At 44.6% G+C, this 14862-nt stretch overlaps 1 protein-coding gene across 3 annotated transcripts in view; it reads left to right on the forward strand.

Moving 5' to 3' along the window:
• DENND2A (DENN domain containing 2A) overlaps window positions 1-14862 on the forward strand; it is a 66347-nt gene that overhangs the window by 31065 nt on the left and 20420 nt on the right. For all 3 annotated transcript variants that reach the window (XM_067307928.1, XM_067307934.1, XM_067307943.1), the window contains exons 5-9: window positions 2807-2928; window positions 6074-6271; window positions 9389-9482; window positions 10822-10872; window positions 14447-14634. In XM_067307928.1, coding sequence (XP_067164029.1) covers window positions 2807-2928; window positions 6074-6271; window positions 9389-9482; window positions 10822-10872; window positions 14447-14634 — 653 coding nt within the window. The remainder of the gene's footprint in view (window positions 1-2806; window positions 2929-6073; window positions 6272-9388; window positions 9483-10821; window positions 10873-14446; window positions 14635-14862) is intronic.

A 14862-nucleotide genomic window follows, 5' to 3' on the forward strand; every position in this document is an offset into this window, starting at 1 on the left:
AAAAAATTTACTAAGTTTTAGTAGCTGTAGCCTGGTGTGGAAGACTCTTGGCATGGTTTAACAGAATAGGAAGAGAACAGGAACAGAATAGCTGCATCAGCTCTTACCCTACAGCTCTTATCCTAGAAAGGTGGTCTGTGTTGTTCAGTGTGGGAGGCAGCTGCTCTCTCTCAGGAACAGTCAAGGCTTTATTTTGATATGTGTAAAATCTCATCATATTTGGTTAGAAAGATCTCTCAAAGGAATCATATTTGTTTGGGACTGTTTGCAGCCAAGGTGATGCCAGTCTGTCCTTTTTGACACTTTTGAAGCTGTCTGCCTCTTTTGTGGAGCTAGAGGCCCCGTGTTTGCCTTTTTCCTCTCTTTGTTTTGGAGGACAAAGGGACAGGGAACACCTGAACAGCTGCTTGGGGTTTTTTTTTGGGGGGGGGGGGTTGTTGTTTTTTTTTCCTTCCCTCTTTTTCCCCCCTGGGTCTCAGAAACTAGTGTGTAAGGGTCACCTTCTCAGCTGCAATAACAGGGATAGCATTACAGAGTGGCTATATGGGCAAATCTGTCCATTGAAACACAAGCTCACCCCTCTGTTCCAAGCTTGCAGAGAACTCAAGTACCAGACTGAAATTCCTCTCCTCTCCAGCGTTTTAAGTACAAAGATTAGAAGAAAGTGAAATTATGGATAATTGTCAGCTTCAGCTACTGGGACATGCATGGGTTTCTGTTTCCTTGCTGTAGATTTAGACTTTGTCTGGAGTTAATGATCTTTAATTGGCTCCTGCAGTCCTTGTGGTGTTACTGTGAGGGAAAGGGGTGGGCAGGGATGACTCCAACAAACCTACAATTTTGTTTTTCACAAGACCACAGGCGGGGAGACTCCACAAAAGATAAGCAACATGTGAAAACCACACATATGGAGGGGGACAAGGACTTCTGGCACTGTTCAGCCTGTCCTTCAGTTGCAGAATGCCAGCACTATCCACAGAGGATCACGTGTGTCCATGAGGGCATGCAAGCACCCACATACATCCCCTATGCATACGTGGGGTTTAGGGAGGGTACAATTGCTGGTGGTAGAATTGCTCCCTTTCTCAGCAAGTCACATAGATTACCTTCCTCACTCTCCTTTTACCCATTCACCCTTGTTTGCCTGGAATGCTGGAAATTGTATTGGGCAGATGGATGTCAAAGTTTATGTGTGAGAAAGAGCGCAACCATGATCATTATTCTAGACTGAGGCTAACTGGACACGCTGCCAAGCAGTGTGAAGATGGAGTGGGCAGAAGAACCCAAGCTCTTCTTTCTTTTTGCTCCAGTCTACCCAGTATGTGGCAGCTGAACTATATTTCCTGCACTGAAGTGTGCTGTTGGAATAAATAGCCTCTTTCAGGGGCAGGAGCACATTTACCACCAAAATGTTTGCACAGACTTCCTTCATCAGCATCACACCAGCTTGCTTTTCTCTCCTTGGCTTTCTACCCCTCCTGGGTATCACTGAGCTATGGAGTGGCATAGAAGCCAGTGTTGGGAAAGGCTTGCGTTTGTGTCCTTGTCTGGTGCCTTCAGCTGCACTCCTGCCGGCAGGAGGCAGGCAGGCAGGTGGGAGCACACCGGGCAGACAGATCATAGAGCTGTCTGCAGTCCTTGTTCCCAGAGGCCAGCAGCCTTAATGACCTCCAGTCTTTGCTGTTAGACAAGTATTACACGAAAATAAGAGAAACACGGTTGCTTTGGCTTCCAGCTGTCCACTGGGATGGCACGAAAGGATGGTAATGAAAAGAGAAGTCTCATAACAAATTGCCTGCCCATGAAGGTGCTTGGGCTGAGACTTTGTTACAGATTTTTGCCTGCTGTGATGGAAATATTGCAACCTGCTTTTTCAGATTGTGCACATTTCTTTGAAGACATTTGTGTTTGTTTTTTTTGACACTGCTGAAGAGTGGGATATAAGGAGTTCATTATACCTGATCTGGGGCATTTAAAATCAAACTAGTCATGTAGCTTGTCTCCAGAGTCAGTGGAGAGAGAGCGACACATCTGGATAGTCATTCAAGACTCATATTTTTGAGGGAATCCTATGTAAGGATGGGCTGAATGTTACTTCAGAGGTGTCCCATTCTCTCTCTGTCTTTTGGGAGAGAGAGAGAGAGAGAGTAACTTCACTTCACTTTGGATGGCCTATATTAGGTGAGGTGAATGCTTCCCTTTGTGTCTGAAGTGGGGCATGCAGGAATTGAGGCATCCATGAGTGGTAGATGTGTTTGAAAATCTATGCTGTGTGACAGACCTCTGTGCTCAGAGAATGGATTAAATATTTCTGCAGACTCAGCCCAAGAGCATCACATCTGCCCCAACTAAATGATGACCAGAGGTCCCCCTTTAGTGTGGGGTGTAAATAAAGGATAAAGGAGCTTTCTGCTAATCTTCAGCTCACAGTTTCACTTGTAGAGAATTCAAAGCAGAAGACTGGAAAGAAGGAAATATAATTGTGGAACAATGTGCATGAGAACCTCACAGCTCCTCTGAAGACAGGGAAATGAACTTCAGGACTTGCTGGGTCTTTTCCATCTGTAGTTTCTGTGATACGTTCCTATGGCTGCATACATCAGTGTCGGGGTTTGGACACTGTCCAGTGAGCAGCTGGACTTCTAGGGCTATGGAGAGAATGAAGCAATTGCAGGAATGCTTGAGAACAGGTCTTTGTCTGATGTGGGAGGTGGGAGAAGGCCAGCAGATCACCAAACAGATTTTTATGGCAAACCTCAAGGATTTTCTGCACTTATAATCCCTTGCATATGGCTTTTTCCTTCAGATCCACCATCAAAGGAAAACCCCTATGAAGACATTGAGACCAACAGCCGCTGTTTGGGGAAGAAATGTGTCCTGACCTTCCCAGCATCCCCGACCTCTTCTGTACCTGGGACCCCCACTAAGGTACTTTGATTCATGTGTCCATGTCTCCTGTTCCAGAAAGCCTTTGGGTAAAATCCAGGTCCTGTGTGGAAACAGGGGAGTTTTGCCACTGACTGTCATAACATCAGGGTTTTTTTCTTTACATCTTAATCACTGTAGAGTGGGTTGTGATAGGAGGGGATTTATTGTCCTTTAGCAAGGTAAAAACAGCATTCCCTTATAGGAATGGTTTCTTGGCTTTTGTTCTTTTTCACACCAGGGCTACCTTCCCCTGGTACTTTGCATCAGGGATGCACTAAATAGTGAGCATTTGGATCGAAAGGAACTGAATTCTTTAGTGTTACACTGGGATTTTATGCAGGTGCATCCTAAGACTAGTATGATAAAAGGACCGTTTTGTATACGAATGTGTGTTCCCAGCAAAGTCTTTCTGTGTCCCTGTACCCTGAGCAATTTCTGCAACAAATGTATAGCAAGAAAAGAGCGGCTTTTGAATTTCAGCCAGTTCAAGTGTGCAAAGAGTACAGTAGCGTCTAGCTTGAGACTTCAGCCCCTCACCTCTGGAAACCTGCCTTCAGATTCTTAATAAATTTGGAGTGAGGATGAGCTGAGATCTCATCCTCCTCTTGCCGGAACAGGTGGATTTAGGGGCAATAGATACAAAATGGGAATCCAGAAATGAGTGTATTCATGATAATGGGGTGGTTTGGATTTGGGAATTAGCTCTGATTCCATAGAAAAATCCCAGTGTGTTTCATAGTGAAAGGCTAGAGCATTGTCAAGGAGGCTGCTTAAAGAACACTGGAAGAGCTGTGGATGGAAGCTGGCTGCTGTGTTTTTTGTCGCAGGCCTGTACTGAGACAAAATTGAGACATTAAATTTCTTCCAGATACTGAAAAATAAGGGGGTCTTCACTGAAAAATACTTTACTGAAAAATAAAGGGTCTTCATCCTTTATTGCAGACCCTGGGAAGACCTCCAGTATAGGACAGCTGCTCTTCCCCTCCCTCAACGTGTCATTTAAATGCTTGGGCAGCCAAAACCTGCTGTCTCTTGGCTCAGCATCTGTGGGCAGTGTGCAGTCTATTCATGCAGATATCAAGGAGCCTCTGCGGCCCCCTCCCTTAGGATGGCCCTGTTCTCTCCTTGATGAGACTGGTTGCTGGCAACTAATGCAGTGCCAGTCCCCTGGTTAGGGAGCCAGCCCTAACAGTGTGGACTCTGTTGATTCCCAACCAGCAGTGAAGCTCACAGCCAAGTACCGTTTTCCTCCTTGTCAGTGAGACCAAAGGAAGAGAGGAAATGTTAGTCTGCACCTTTTGCTCAGAGCTCAAGGCTTACCAAAGGCCAGCCCTGCTCTCAGCTTCCAGAGTTGTTTTGATTGGTTTCTGTTTTCCGTTTAGATAGTCCAAGCCCAAAACAGCACAGACAATGTGACAAGCAGAAATCATCCTGGCAACAACTGGGTTCACAGCAGATAGTAGGGATCTAGACATGGTTTTCGTGACCAGAGGGTTTTCCCATGCTCTCCAAGTTGCAACTATTATTAGAGCTGTTACCCAACATCTTCAGAAGCTTGACACGCAGCATTTCTTAACGTGTTACTATTTTTCAACCAGCTTAATCAGAAGCTGAATTTTTTAGATAATTTGACACTTTAAAGTAAAAATTGCCCTGCAGTTCTCAATGTATTCTCCTTGTAACTAGTTAGGTCCAGAGCAGCATGGATTGTCAGTGCTGGGATGAAATTGATTTCCGTCAGAGGGCTTTGTAAGGGCCCGTGCACTCTTTTTTCCCACCCATGCTATCAAAATGGGGCAGCAGTGTTGCACAGGTGTGTCTTTCACCCTGGATATGGTTCCCAGCAAGACAGCTAGCAAGGAGCTGAATGGGAGTAACTCTGTTCCAGTAGGGTGCTTTGACATCCAAAATCCATGGTCCGCAACAATCAGGAAACAGGTGCTGCAGCTCTCTTAACAACTAACTTGCTTGCAACTGTGGTGAGAGTCACACTAGAGAGCCTACCTGGGATAGGGACTGATGAAAATGGATTTGGGCAGATTGTTCAGAAGCAGCTTATATCCCTAGTGCAATTACGGATGAGAGCCTTCAGCTAGAAGGCTCTTCCTAGACTCATTTTAATATGTGACTTTTCACTGGGTAGTAAGCATATCTGTAAGTTATGTCTTCTGCCAAACCATCCAGAGACACCTGAGCTAGCCTGAGTGAGTCAGTCTGGCTAATAACCCTGCTGAGGATGTCTGTTAACCTGGGCAGACTGTTGCACTACCTCAGCTACAGTGCTGATGTGACTTGTTCAGAATTAGCTCAGATACCACTCTCTTGCACCTCCTTGTGCCATGTAGATATTTCCTTTGCAAATGCATGTACAATGCCCGGGAAAGGGGCAACTTAATCTTATCATAACTGCTAGGAAATTTTGTAGGAGAAGACAAAAAAAAGTTCTCGTGGAGCATCTTTGTGATGGGAGGTAGTTTACCCTCATTTATCTGCAGCTGAACTTTCTGCTTCTCTGATGCTGTTTTTGGTCAGAGACTTTAAGAACTTTATGCTGGTACTTAAATATCAACTGTTGTGTTCCCACTGAACTTACTGATGGGTTTAGGAGGAAACCGATCTCCATTATTGTCTATAATGGCATTTTTTTGAATCCTCCTCTGAAATATTTGGTTCTGGCCACTGACAGACACAGAGTATTGGGTCAGACTGACCATGCTGTTCATGGTCTCACTGCTTCTCTGTTCCTTTTGGCCAGCTGCTCCTTATGCCAAATGCTTGTGGATGACTGATTGATTAGTCTTGTCCTGTTTACAGTCCCAGCCTCTGTATTGCACAAGTCTTGGGAGTTTTTTGCACACTAGAGTGAGGCTTCTTGGCCAACCCCTGAGACTCTGTTCTGTTCTAGAATGAATACGGGATGGTTAAATTGCTTGTCAAATAGTCCTGGTGTGGCTCTGGAAGTTGAGTGAGTTTTTTATGTGTGCAGAAATCTGTTTGCATTCCAAGAAGTTATGCCATTTTACCAGCTGAGTGCTGTGGTTGCCCCACTGGATTTACTGCCATGACAGTGTTAGCGACAAAGCAGAGGTACATGAAGTTCTGTGTTCATGCATTCCTTCTCCTCCATTTTTGTCTGCTTTTCCAGTTGCTTTCCAAGCCCATTTTTTTCCGACAAAGCTCAGAGCGGCGGAGTTTCAAACTGCCAGATATACGGAAACTGAGCCGTGATGGGACTGGGTCACCATCCAAAATCAGCCCTCCCTCGACCCCCAGCAGTCCAGATGACACCTTCTTCTCCCTGGGAGACCCTCAGAATGGCAAGAGGAGAAGGAAGATTCCCAAGGTAACTCTAGGGATTTGTCTCTTTTGCTTGGCTTCTCCCAGGCAGGAATGTGAGTATGAGAGAAAGTTTTCTTCAGTTTCCAGCGTGGTGTCCGTGCAGTAGAGCTGTTGTCCTTCCAGTTGACTTGACTCCTGTTTAACCTCCTTTCTCCCCGAAGGAGAAGGAGCACAAACATCTCTGCAAGCCTTGAAGTTATTTTTCTATCAATCATCTGAGTTCTATCTATCATGGTTGTCAGGAAAGATTAAAAAAAATATATCATAGTTTCATTTTTGGACAAAACTTGAATTTCATCAGAGGGGTGAAAAAAACAATGAGTATTTTGTGCAAAAAAAAAAAGAAAAAGAAAAAGAAAAAAACACCCCACCAGCATCTTGTTTCTTTCCTTTCTTGACAGATGGGCAGTCAGTAACGGTCTGTGTGTACTGTTGGTATTCCTGCTAGCAATCTGTTGTTCATTGCTAGGTCTGATTCAGGCATTCAAGGTGGGGTATGACTTTAGGTGAACAAAGCAAAATCTGACATCTGAGTGACAAAAGGAGTTGTCTGTAGTCATGGGCATTTTCTCCTAGCATCATCTCCTACTTCATTTTTGGATACAGTATGACTCCATTTCAATTTTATTTTCTTCCAGATCTAACAGGAAGTGTATTCAGTCCAAGTGAGGTTTGACAGCAAGCTATCTATTGAACATTTCAAAAACACAGTTATAAAAACATAGTTGCTTGTCACAGTCTTTGCAGGACAAGCAGAGACTACCAGAGCCTGTCTGTGGTGATTTTTTTTTGGAACCCACAGTTTTCTTCTGGCGGAAAATAAGGATGTGTTTGTATCTCCTTTGTTTCCTAATTGCAAGATCTGTGTCCATATTTACATATCTGATTCTGAATGCCCTCACTGTACACCTCAGCTCTTCAGGGATGAGCCCATGGTTACAAATGTCTAGGGTTTTATTTCCATGTATACCTACACTTCTGTGTATGTGTTTGAGCTCTGTCTGGGTATGTGTTTGAGCACTTACATTTATGTCAAGAGCTGTGAAGGTAAGGTTACGAGTACATATTTACTGGGCAGTGCCTCTGAGCAGTCCTGCAGAACAAGCTCGGAAGTGAGATTTACTGGGTGCAGTGACAAGACCAACATGAGAATTGAGCTGAACTGGTGAATAGAGGCCATCCTTCCACACCAGAGCATCCTGCCACTTGAAAGTTTGTATTCAGATTCCCCCAATCAAGTGCGTCCTTAGTAGGCACCTCTTTAACACTGCCTGTCTCACCTTGGTCTCTCAGCATGTGTGCATACAAGCACAGAGGGTCCCAAAGTTTCTAGAATAAATCTGAATGCTGTGGCCATGTCCTGCTGCTCCTGCCTGGGACCCTGACAAGGAGGCAGCTCTGCTCGAGGTGGCCCGGGGATGCTTGGCATGCTCCTTCTGCAACTCCTCTCCCCTTCAAGGAGGGATAGGGAGCCAGGAGGCACTGAATGAGCTACTGAGCCCAGCTATACCCAACAGAGAAATGTCCTTTTGCCTGGTCAGCTGGAAAGCCCAGTATTAAAGGATTTGCAAAACCAAATCACTAGTATAAAGTAGTTCAGCTCCTTTGGCCTCCACCCATCTCAATTCCTTTAGCATTCCCTGTGTGATACATTTCCCCCATGCTTGGTATCTGTTATGAAGTAATCAGTGACACTGCAGTGCTGCTAGAGCAAAAGGGCTGTCATTAGTTTGGAAACACTTTTGACATCTCTGGAATTTGGCTTTTCGGGAAACATGGGGTGCCTTTTCCCACTTTTCTGGGGCCTGGTTGATGCCATGGCACAGAGTTGACCAGCCTTGAATGCCCTGTGCACTAGAGGAGCAGTCCTGAGATCCCAGCATAACTGCCCCAGCACTGGGGGCTCTGTGTCCTCATCCGTTGGATCATAAGATCATAGGATCACAGGATAACTCGGGTGGGAAGGGACCTTGGGAGGTTTCTAGTCCAACCTCCTGCTCAAGGCAGGGTAAGCTCTGAACTCAGACCAGGTTGCTCAGGACTTTACCCAGTTGGGGCTTGAAAACCTCCAAGGATGGAGATGGCACAGCCTCTCTAGGCAATTGGTGCCGCTGTCTGATTGTCCTTACAGTGAAACAGTTTGTCCTTAAATCCGGTCTCAACCTCTGTTGTTACAAATTGTGCTCATTGTCTCTCACCCTCCCACCGCGCATCGCTGTTCAGGGCTGGCTGCATCCTCACAGTGACCCCTCGTAGGTGCTAGGGCTGCTTTAGGTGCCCCCACAGCCACCTCTTCTCTCAGCTGAGCAAGCCCTGTTCCCACAGTCTCCCCTTGCTATGGAGGGAGCTGCTCCAGCCCTCCACCATATCCATGCCCACCGCTGCATTTGCTCCAGTTTGTCCATGTCTTTCCTGTGCTGTGGCAGGGGCAAAACTAGAGCCCTGATTACTCTGCATTTAAACAAAAACAACAACAACAAAAGCCTATGCGAAGCCATTTTTAGGGAACCCTTAAGTTGCGTGGTAACCACTGTTTCCTTCTCCTAGTGGACTGTGCATAACATGCCAAAAGCAGTTTTCCCCCAAGTAACCCTGGATGGGGTTAACCTAGACATATCTCAGTCTCCTAGAGAGGTGTCTCCAGCACATTCTGCCACAGATGTTGAAGACTTAAAGCTATTAAAATTTGCAGTCATCCTCACTCCGAGTTTGCTGCTCTCAAACCTGCAGATGAGAGTGGGTTCCTGAGGAACCCTCTGGTGCTCTGTGGAGCAGGGCACGGAGAGGCCCAGGTGGGTGCCAGTGAGCTCCTACAGCCACATGGACCATGCTGGGCTGGAAGTGTGAAAGCATGTTAGACCCTGGCCTTTCATGAACTTCTTACCTTGGCTTCTGCTGTGCCAGCATGCTGCTGTACCAGAGTGAGTGTGGTTATTGGCGGTGTAGGTATAGATTGTTGTGCAAGTTAGATGCTGGTAGTTGTCAACTCTGGGCCATCATGTGAAGTGTTTCTATAGAATCAGGATTGGGTAATGGAATACCTTCAATAAAATTATAACTTTCCTCTTTGTCTGGGGAAGAAACTAACCTTTTTTTGTTTGTTTGTGTGTTTGCTGAGCAGCTTGTGTTGAAAATCAATGCTATTTATGAGGCACGGAGGGGAAAGAAACGTGTCAAGAGACTATCACAGTCTACAGAGAGCAATTCAGGGAAAGGTAAAGGATTTTTGAATCATCATACATCTAAGACTTTTTGAGGACTTGTCTTGGAGTTTAGGCTGACTTGCTGATTTATGTGATGTTTTCTATCACTTCTTCCAGTCCAGAGTGAGACTGAGTTGGGGCTTCCACCCCTTCTTTTGGGAAGCCAAAGACTGTTCCACTGCCCGAGAACCTTTCCTGAAAGGGCAATTTTTTGTTTTTCTTGATTCGTTTTCATTCCACTGTTCTCCATGATAACCTTATAGGTCACACCAAAAATGTCTCCTCTTTTTGATGTTTATTTCTGGAACTGGCTGAAAGCTTTGCAGAGGAATATTCTGTCCAAAGAGGCTCTTCTGTTGAGATCAAAATATTTTGTGAGAATGTGTCACTTTACTGAACTGTCCAATGGAAGATAATAGATTTTGAAACAGGCCTGGTTTCTTCAGCATCCCAATAAACAAATAGCGTCATTTGGGAATCAGGGGTTTTAGGCTCTTGACTGTAGGACCGTCTCTACCATCGCAAGAGTGAGACTTTCAGCCTTCCACTGTCAGTTGAGAAGTCTTAGAGCTTAGAGGTGCGCTGGCTCCTAGCTCACCAGAACCATTCAGATACTTCAGAGCAATTATTTTTAAATGTCTGTTCTCTGTAAAATTTAAAATTATGTCTTTTCAACACAATATTTTTTTTTTTCCAAAGCATCATAATTTCCAGTGCAAGGTGACTTCCAACTCTGTTTCCTACAATTACTTGTTAGTATTTATCCGATTTTATATGTAAACTCTGTGTGTGTGTGTGTGTGTGTGTGTGTGTGTGTGTGTGTGTGTTTATATGTAAAGATACGGATGAACTTTTGGGGGGTGGGACAGCATCCCAGACTGGTTTCTAGAATATTTTTCGACCCATTCTGCAGCATCAGAGGCTGCTGGTCACTGTCAAAAACAAGCTATTAGACCACAGAGACCTTCAGTCTGATTCACTCTGGCAATTGTTTTTTTTTCCCTTGTCCTGCAAGCTATTTATTTTGTATTCAAGCTAAACACATTAATCAGTGTTTTGCCTTGATGTTGTGCTCACACAGACATGGGTAAAATGCTGCTCTTGCAATTTATTCTTCATGCAACTCTCTTGCTATGTAAAATTATTTTGTTGCATTTTTCTGATCTCCTGAATGAATGGGAAGATACTAAGTTTGGTGAGTGAAGTGTTTGTGGGAATGTGCATCCTTGGAAAGGATGAGATCCTTAGTATCTATACTGTCTGTCTTCCTAAAGTTGTTAGGCTTGGCTTTATCTTGCCAGTGGTAAGAAATGCACTATTATATTTCATCTTCCGCTTTCTTTTTTCCTAGTTACAGATGAAAACAGTGAATCAGACAGTGATACTGAAGAGAAGCTGAAAGGTAAGGAAAATATGTGAAGAGAACAAATGGCTCCTCATAAACTCTCCTCTGAGTTCCTCAGGTGGTCAAGATCTCTCCTCTTTGCTCTGGCTTTGGAGAAAGAGGTTGTTTCCACGCAGAATGCAGAGACGAAACAAAGACCTCAAAACTGCAGGAGGAACTCCGTAGGCAGAGGACTATAGGAGTCTAAAACTAGTGTCTATACCAACTCCCGTCTAAGCTTTTTACATTGACTTTCACAGGAGATGGCTTGGGCACCATGAAAGTGCAGAGAGACTTTTCCAAGTACAAGGTAACAAATGTGTGAACAGGTTACCAGAGGCAGCATCACAATAGGACAGGATGCCCAAAGCTCCACTACATATTTGCTAAGGGAGAAAACTCTCAAGCCAGACTGACTAGCTAGAAAACTGGCATTGCACTATATAATTTATTGCTAATTAAACTCTTCTGCATTTGCTGAATTGTGATGGAGCACTGCTTGCTTCACTTCGGTAGAGCTGTGTGGTATATTGGTCTCCAGAAAATTCTTCTCAAACCTTCTTGAATTGGTAATCAGCCTTGTGACATGCTGGTGGCAGTAGTCTTGTAGGGATTTATATAGCAAATTAAAAATTCCAACAGAGTTGGAATGCAAAATTGAAACTCCTTCAGATTCCAAAGTTTCCTGATTCTGGTCCAAATGCACACCTGATCTGGGTAGCTGATCTGTTCCTAAGCTGAAAAGACAGGTACAAGCAGCAGTTCCCACTCTGTGTCAACCTCAGTGGGTTGTGCTTAGGAATGCTCATCCTTACTTACCCTCTTTTATGTTTTTAGAACAGAAACCACAATCTGAGTTTCCTCATGTGTTTGTGAGCACCACTTCCCATGCAAGAACTCTTGTATGTCTGCTGTTGCTTTCGTCATCACTGGGAAACTTGGTATTTGTACAAACCGAAACCTTCTGCCACTGCCTACCTTTTGACAGGCTCTCAGGCTAGCCTGGATATAGGGGGGAAAGGGTTTGAGCCCAGATCTTTCAGGGATTGCATTCACAATCAGCTTGAAACGTGGTTTTGTGAACTACAGTCCATATTCAGATGCAGCTGAGAAAGATAGTGTAGATATGACCAAGAAGGCAAACTCTTGTTCCTGATGGCCAAGGTGAATCATGTATTTCACCCTCTGTTTCTATGTAACATCTTAGTACTTCCCAGCCTGACAGCTTTGCATAAGTCTGTTTTCTAGTCTGTTGGCCAGAAGAGCTCAGGAGGTCTTAGAGCCATCAGTTCTGATCCTGAATGAATCCTGACCTGATCTCAGTCTGAGTCTGAATCCAGACAGCATGTTTTTGGCCCGTATCTACCAAGAACATGGGGAAGGCAATACTATGATAGCGTACAGCCCTACCACTCTACTAAAATCTAGAGGAAAAATGGTCTGACTGGGTAGCATGCCTCCCTTGCTGCTGTGATACAGACTTCACTGTTGCAGTGTTACCACATCTCCATCTTCATAGCCAGACTTAAGCACTACCTGAACAAGTATAAGCTCAGTGGGTTTGAGAAGAGGAACCTGCTTTCCCTTGTCTCTTCCTTTGCTATTCTGCTCTCTCCTCATAAAAAGTTTTTGTTGTTGGAGATGGAACGTGAATGTACATAAATCCAAAGAGAGAACTGTTTTCTCTTGCAACTAGGAACTGCTTGTGGAGGGGATGATGGAGATGGAGCAAAGTCACCCCAGGTCTGACAGCACTGGGCTGTGAGCAATATCCACATCCATACCTGGATCTGAGTGACTGTGATAAAAGCTTCCATGTCTAGAAAAGTGTGATTAGGAGCTTTGGTACTCAGTAACCATTTGCTCTAGCTGCATCTGTGTTTTGTTCTTTGCCTTATCACATTGTGGACTTTAGTATTTTTAAACAATAGGAAAGTGAGATGATTTAGCAAGTGTTTGTGGGAGGGACTTTCCATTTTGTATGTTTCACTTAACAGACTAAACTTACCAGCCAGTTCCCACTGCTTTGCAAGTCACTGTGCATCATCTGAGACACAGTAAATCGTCAGACTGCAATCATCAGGCTGCGTGTCAGAGTCATATGTACTGACCCTTGGGAAGGGAAAATGAGACAAACTCTGCCATGATGACAGCAGTACGTTCCTGGTATCTTTAGCAGGCTGCACAGAATATAAACAGGCAAAGCTTGAGTGGGCTTTTCAGAAGCACTCAGCATTGCTCTGACACCACTTCTTTTGAAGTCCCTGGTAAAACAGAGATCACTTCTGAAAGCTTCTGAAGAATTACAGCCTTAAAGCAAATAGTGTAATAGCTGATGAGAGAAAGGAGACTAAGCCATCTTTCCAGGCTTTTATTGTCCAGGGACTGTTTAACTCTTTGTTCTAGTTTAAAAGGCACCTTGAGAGTGCTCTAAGTTATGTTGCCTGAAATAGTCCGTGAGCGGCACAACTTAACCAGACGAAGAGTCAAGAGTCTGTCCTAAAGTATATACCATTTCCCAGGAAGCCCCATCTTCTAAGCAGACCACTTTTATTTATTTGGTGTTTCTGCCAATGGTGGTTGTTTCTGTCAAAAACATCACATTGCCACCCACTTTAGCAAAATGCATATTTGTGGGAAATGTACTGTAGTCTCTGCTTGTAGTTAATTCTTTTTTCTTTCTTTTGTAGTAGGGTAGGGGAGATTCGTGGAGATTGAATTTGGGATGCAACTGTAAAACAAAGCGGGGGGATGGTTGTAAGGAATCTCATCTGGTCTCTTCCCAGCAGGCAACTTTTCATTACTTTCCATGCTGGAATGTTTATTGTCCCACAGCTCATATGTGTTGCAGTCAGAGCTTGCTTGGCAGATTTTCTCATTTTCGCATTGTCTTGGGTGAATTTGTAGAAACATGGTCCTGAGAGATTAGCTTTAGTCACAGGAAGAACTGGCATGAGCCAGCCTTTTTCATTTGCACTTCTTCTCATATTTTCTGTCGTTGGCCTGCAGCCCAGTCCATGTTATTACAACTTGGGAGTCCCCAGCATTACTCAGCCAATGGAGCCCTACCCTGGCCTAATATTTAAGCGCTGGGCTTGTAAAACTGGGGATCACTACCCACAATCTCCTCTGAACAAAGGTGATCAATCACATAATGTGCTTGCTTTGACTGATACATAAATGAGGGCTAATATGAATGTCCAGACATTGTGTGTTACTCTGTGTCACATCTGGATCTCACTTTGGGTTGTCTTCACCTGTAAAAGCCATTCATTAAATCCTTCTCCTGCCAAAGTTCTTCAGGCTACTCCTGATGTGTGCACATCCTCGTGATCTCCCTCTGTGTGCTTTTGGACAAGCCTGTATCCACAGGGTGATGGTACTCACAAGAGTACGTTCCATCTCTGTCACTGTGATGCTTTTTCAGTCTTTGTAGTGCAGCTTCCAGATGGTTCCTGCTTCTTGCTCAGCCACTGGCAAAGTAAATGCAGTGAGATGGTGGTGAGTTTCTCCGTAAATCTCTGCAAAGCACTGTGGGTGCTCTCTGCGAAGGACTAGACAAAGCAACAATCTCTTACCTTTTTCTTTGCAGCTCACAGCCAGCGCCTGGTCCATGTGAAATCTCGCCTGAAGCAAACCCCACGGTACCAAACCTTGGAACGGGACTTGATTGAGTACCAAGAGAGGCAGCTGTTTGAGTACTTTGTCGTGGTGTCACTGCACAAGAAGCAGGCTGGGGCTGCCTACGTCCCTGAAGTTACCCAGCAGTTCCCATTAAAGGTGTGGTGCCTATCAGGAACCTCCTGGCTGGTGCCAGAATGTGTCATGCACTACAGAGCTGGAGGAGCCACAGCTTCTGTTGATCACATATTATACTAGTAATCTCTCTGCCATGGCATTGTTCAATAAGACTGAAGATGTAGGGGCTGCTGTAACCCCTTGAGAATTGTCATGATGTTCTTCATTATTGGAAGTGCAGCTGTTTAGATCTTTTGCTGTCCTTGGCTA

This window comes from Apteryx mantelli, chromosome 1 (genome assembly GCF_036417845.1).
Source record: "Apteryx mantelli isolate bAptMan1 chromosome 1, bAptMan1.hap1, whole genome shotgun sequence".
In the NCBI taxonomy this organism is placed as follows: Eukaryota; Metazoa; Chordata; class Aves; order Apterygiformes; family Apterygidae; genus Apteryx; species Apteryx mantelli.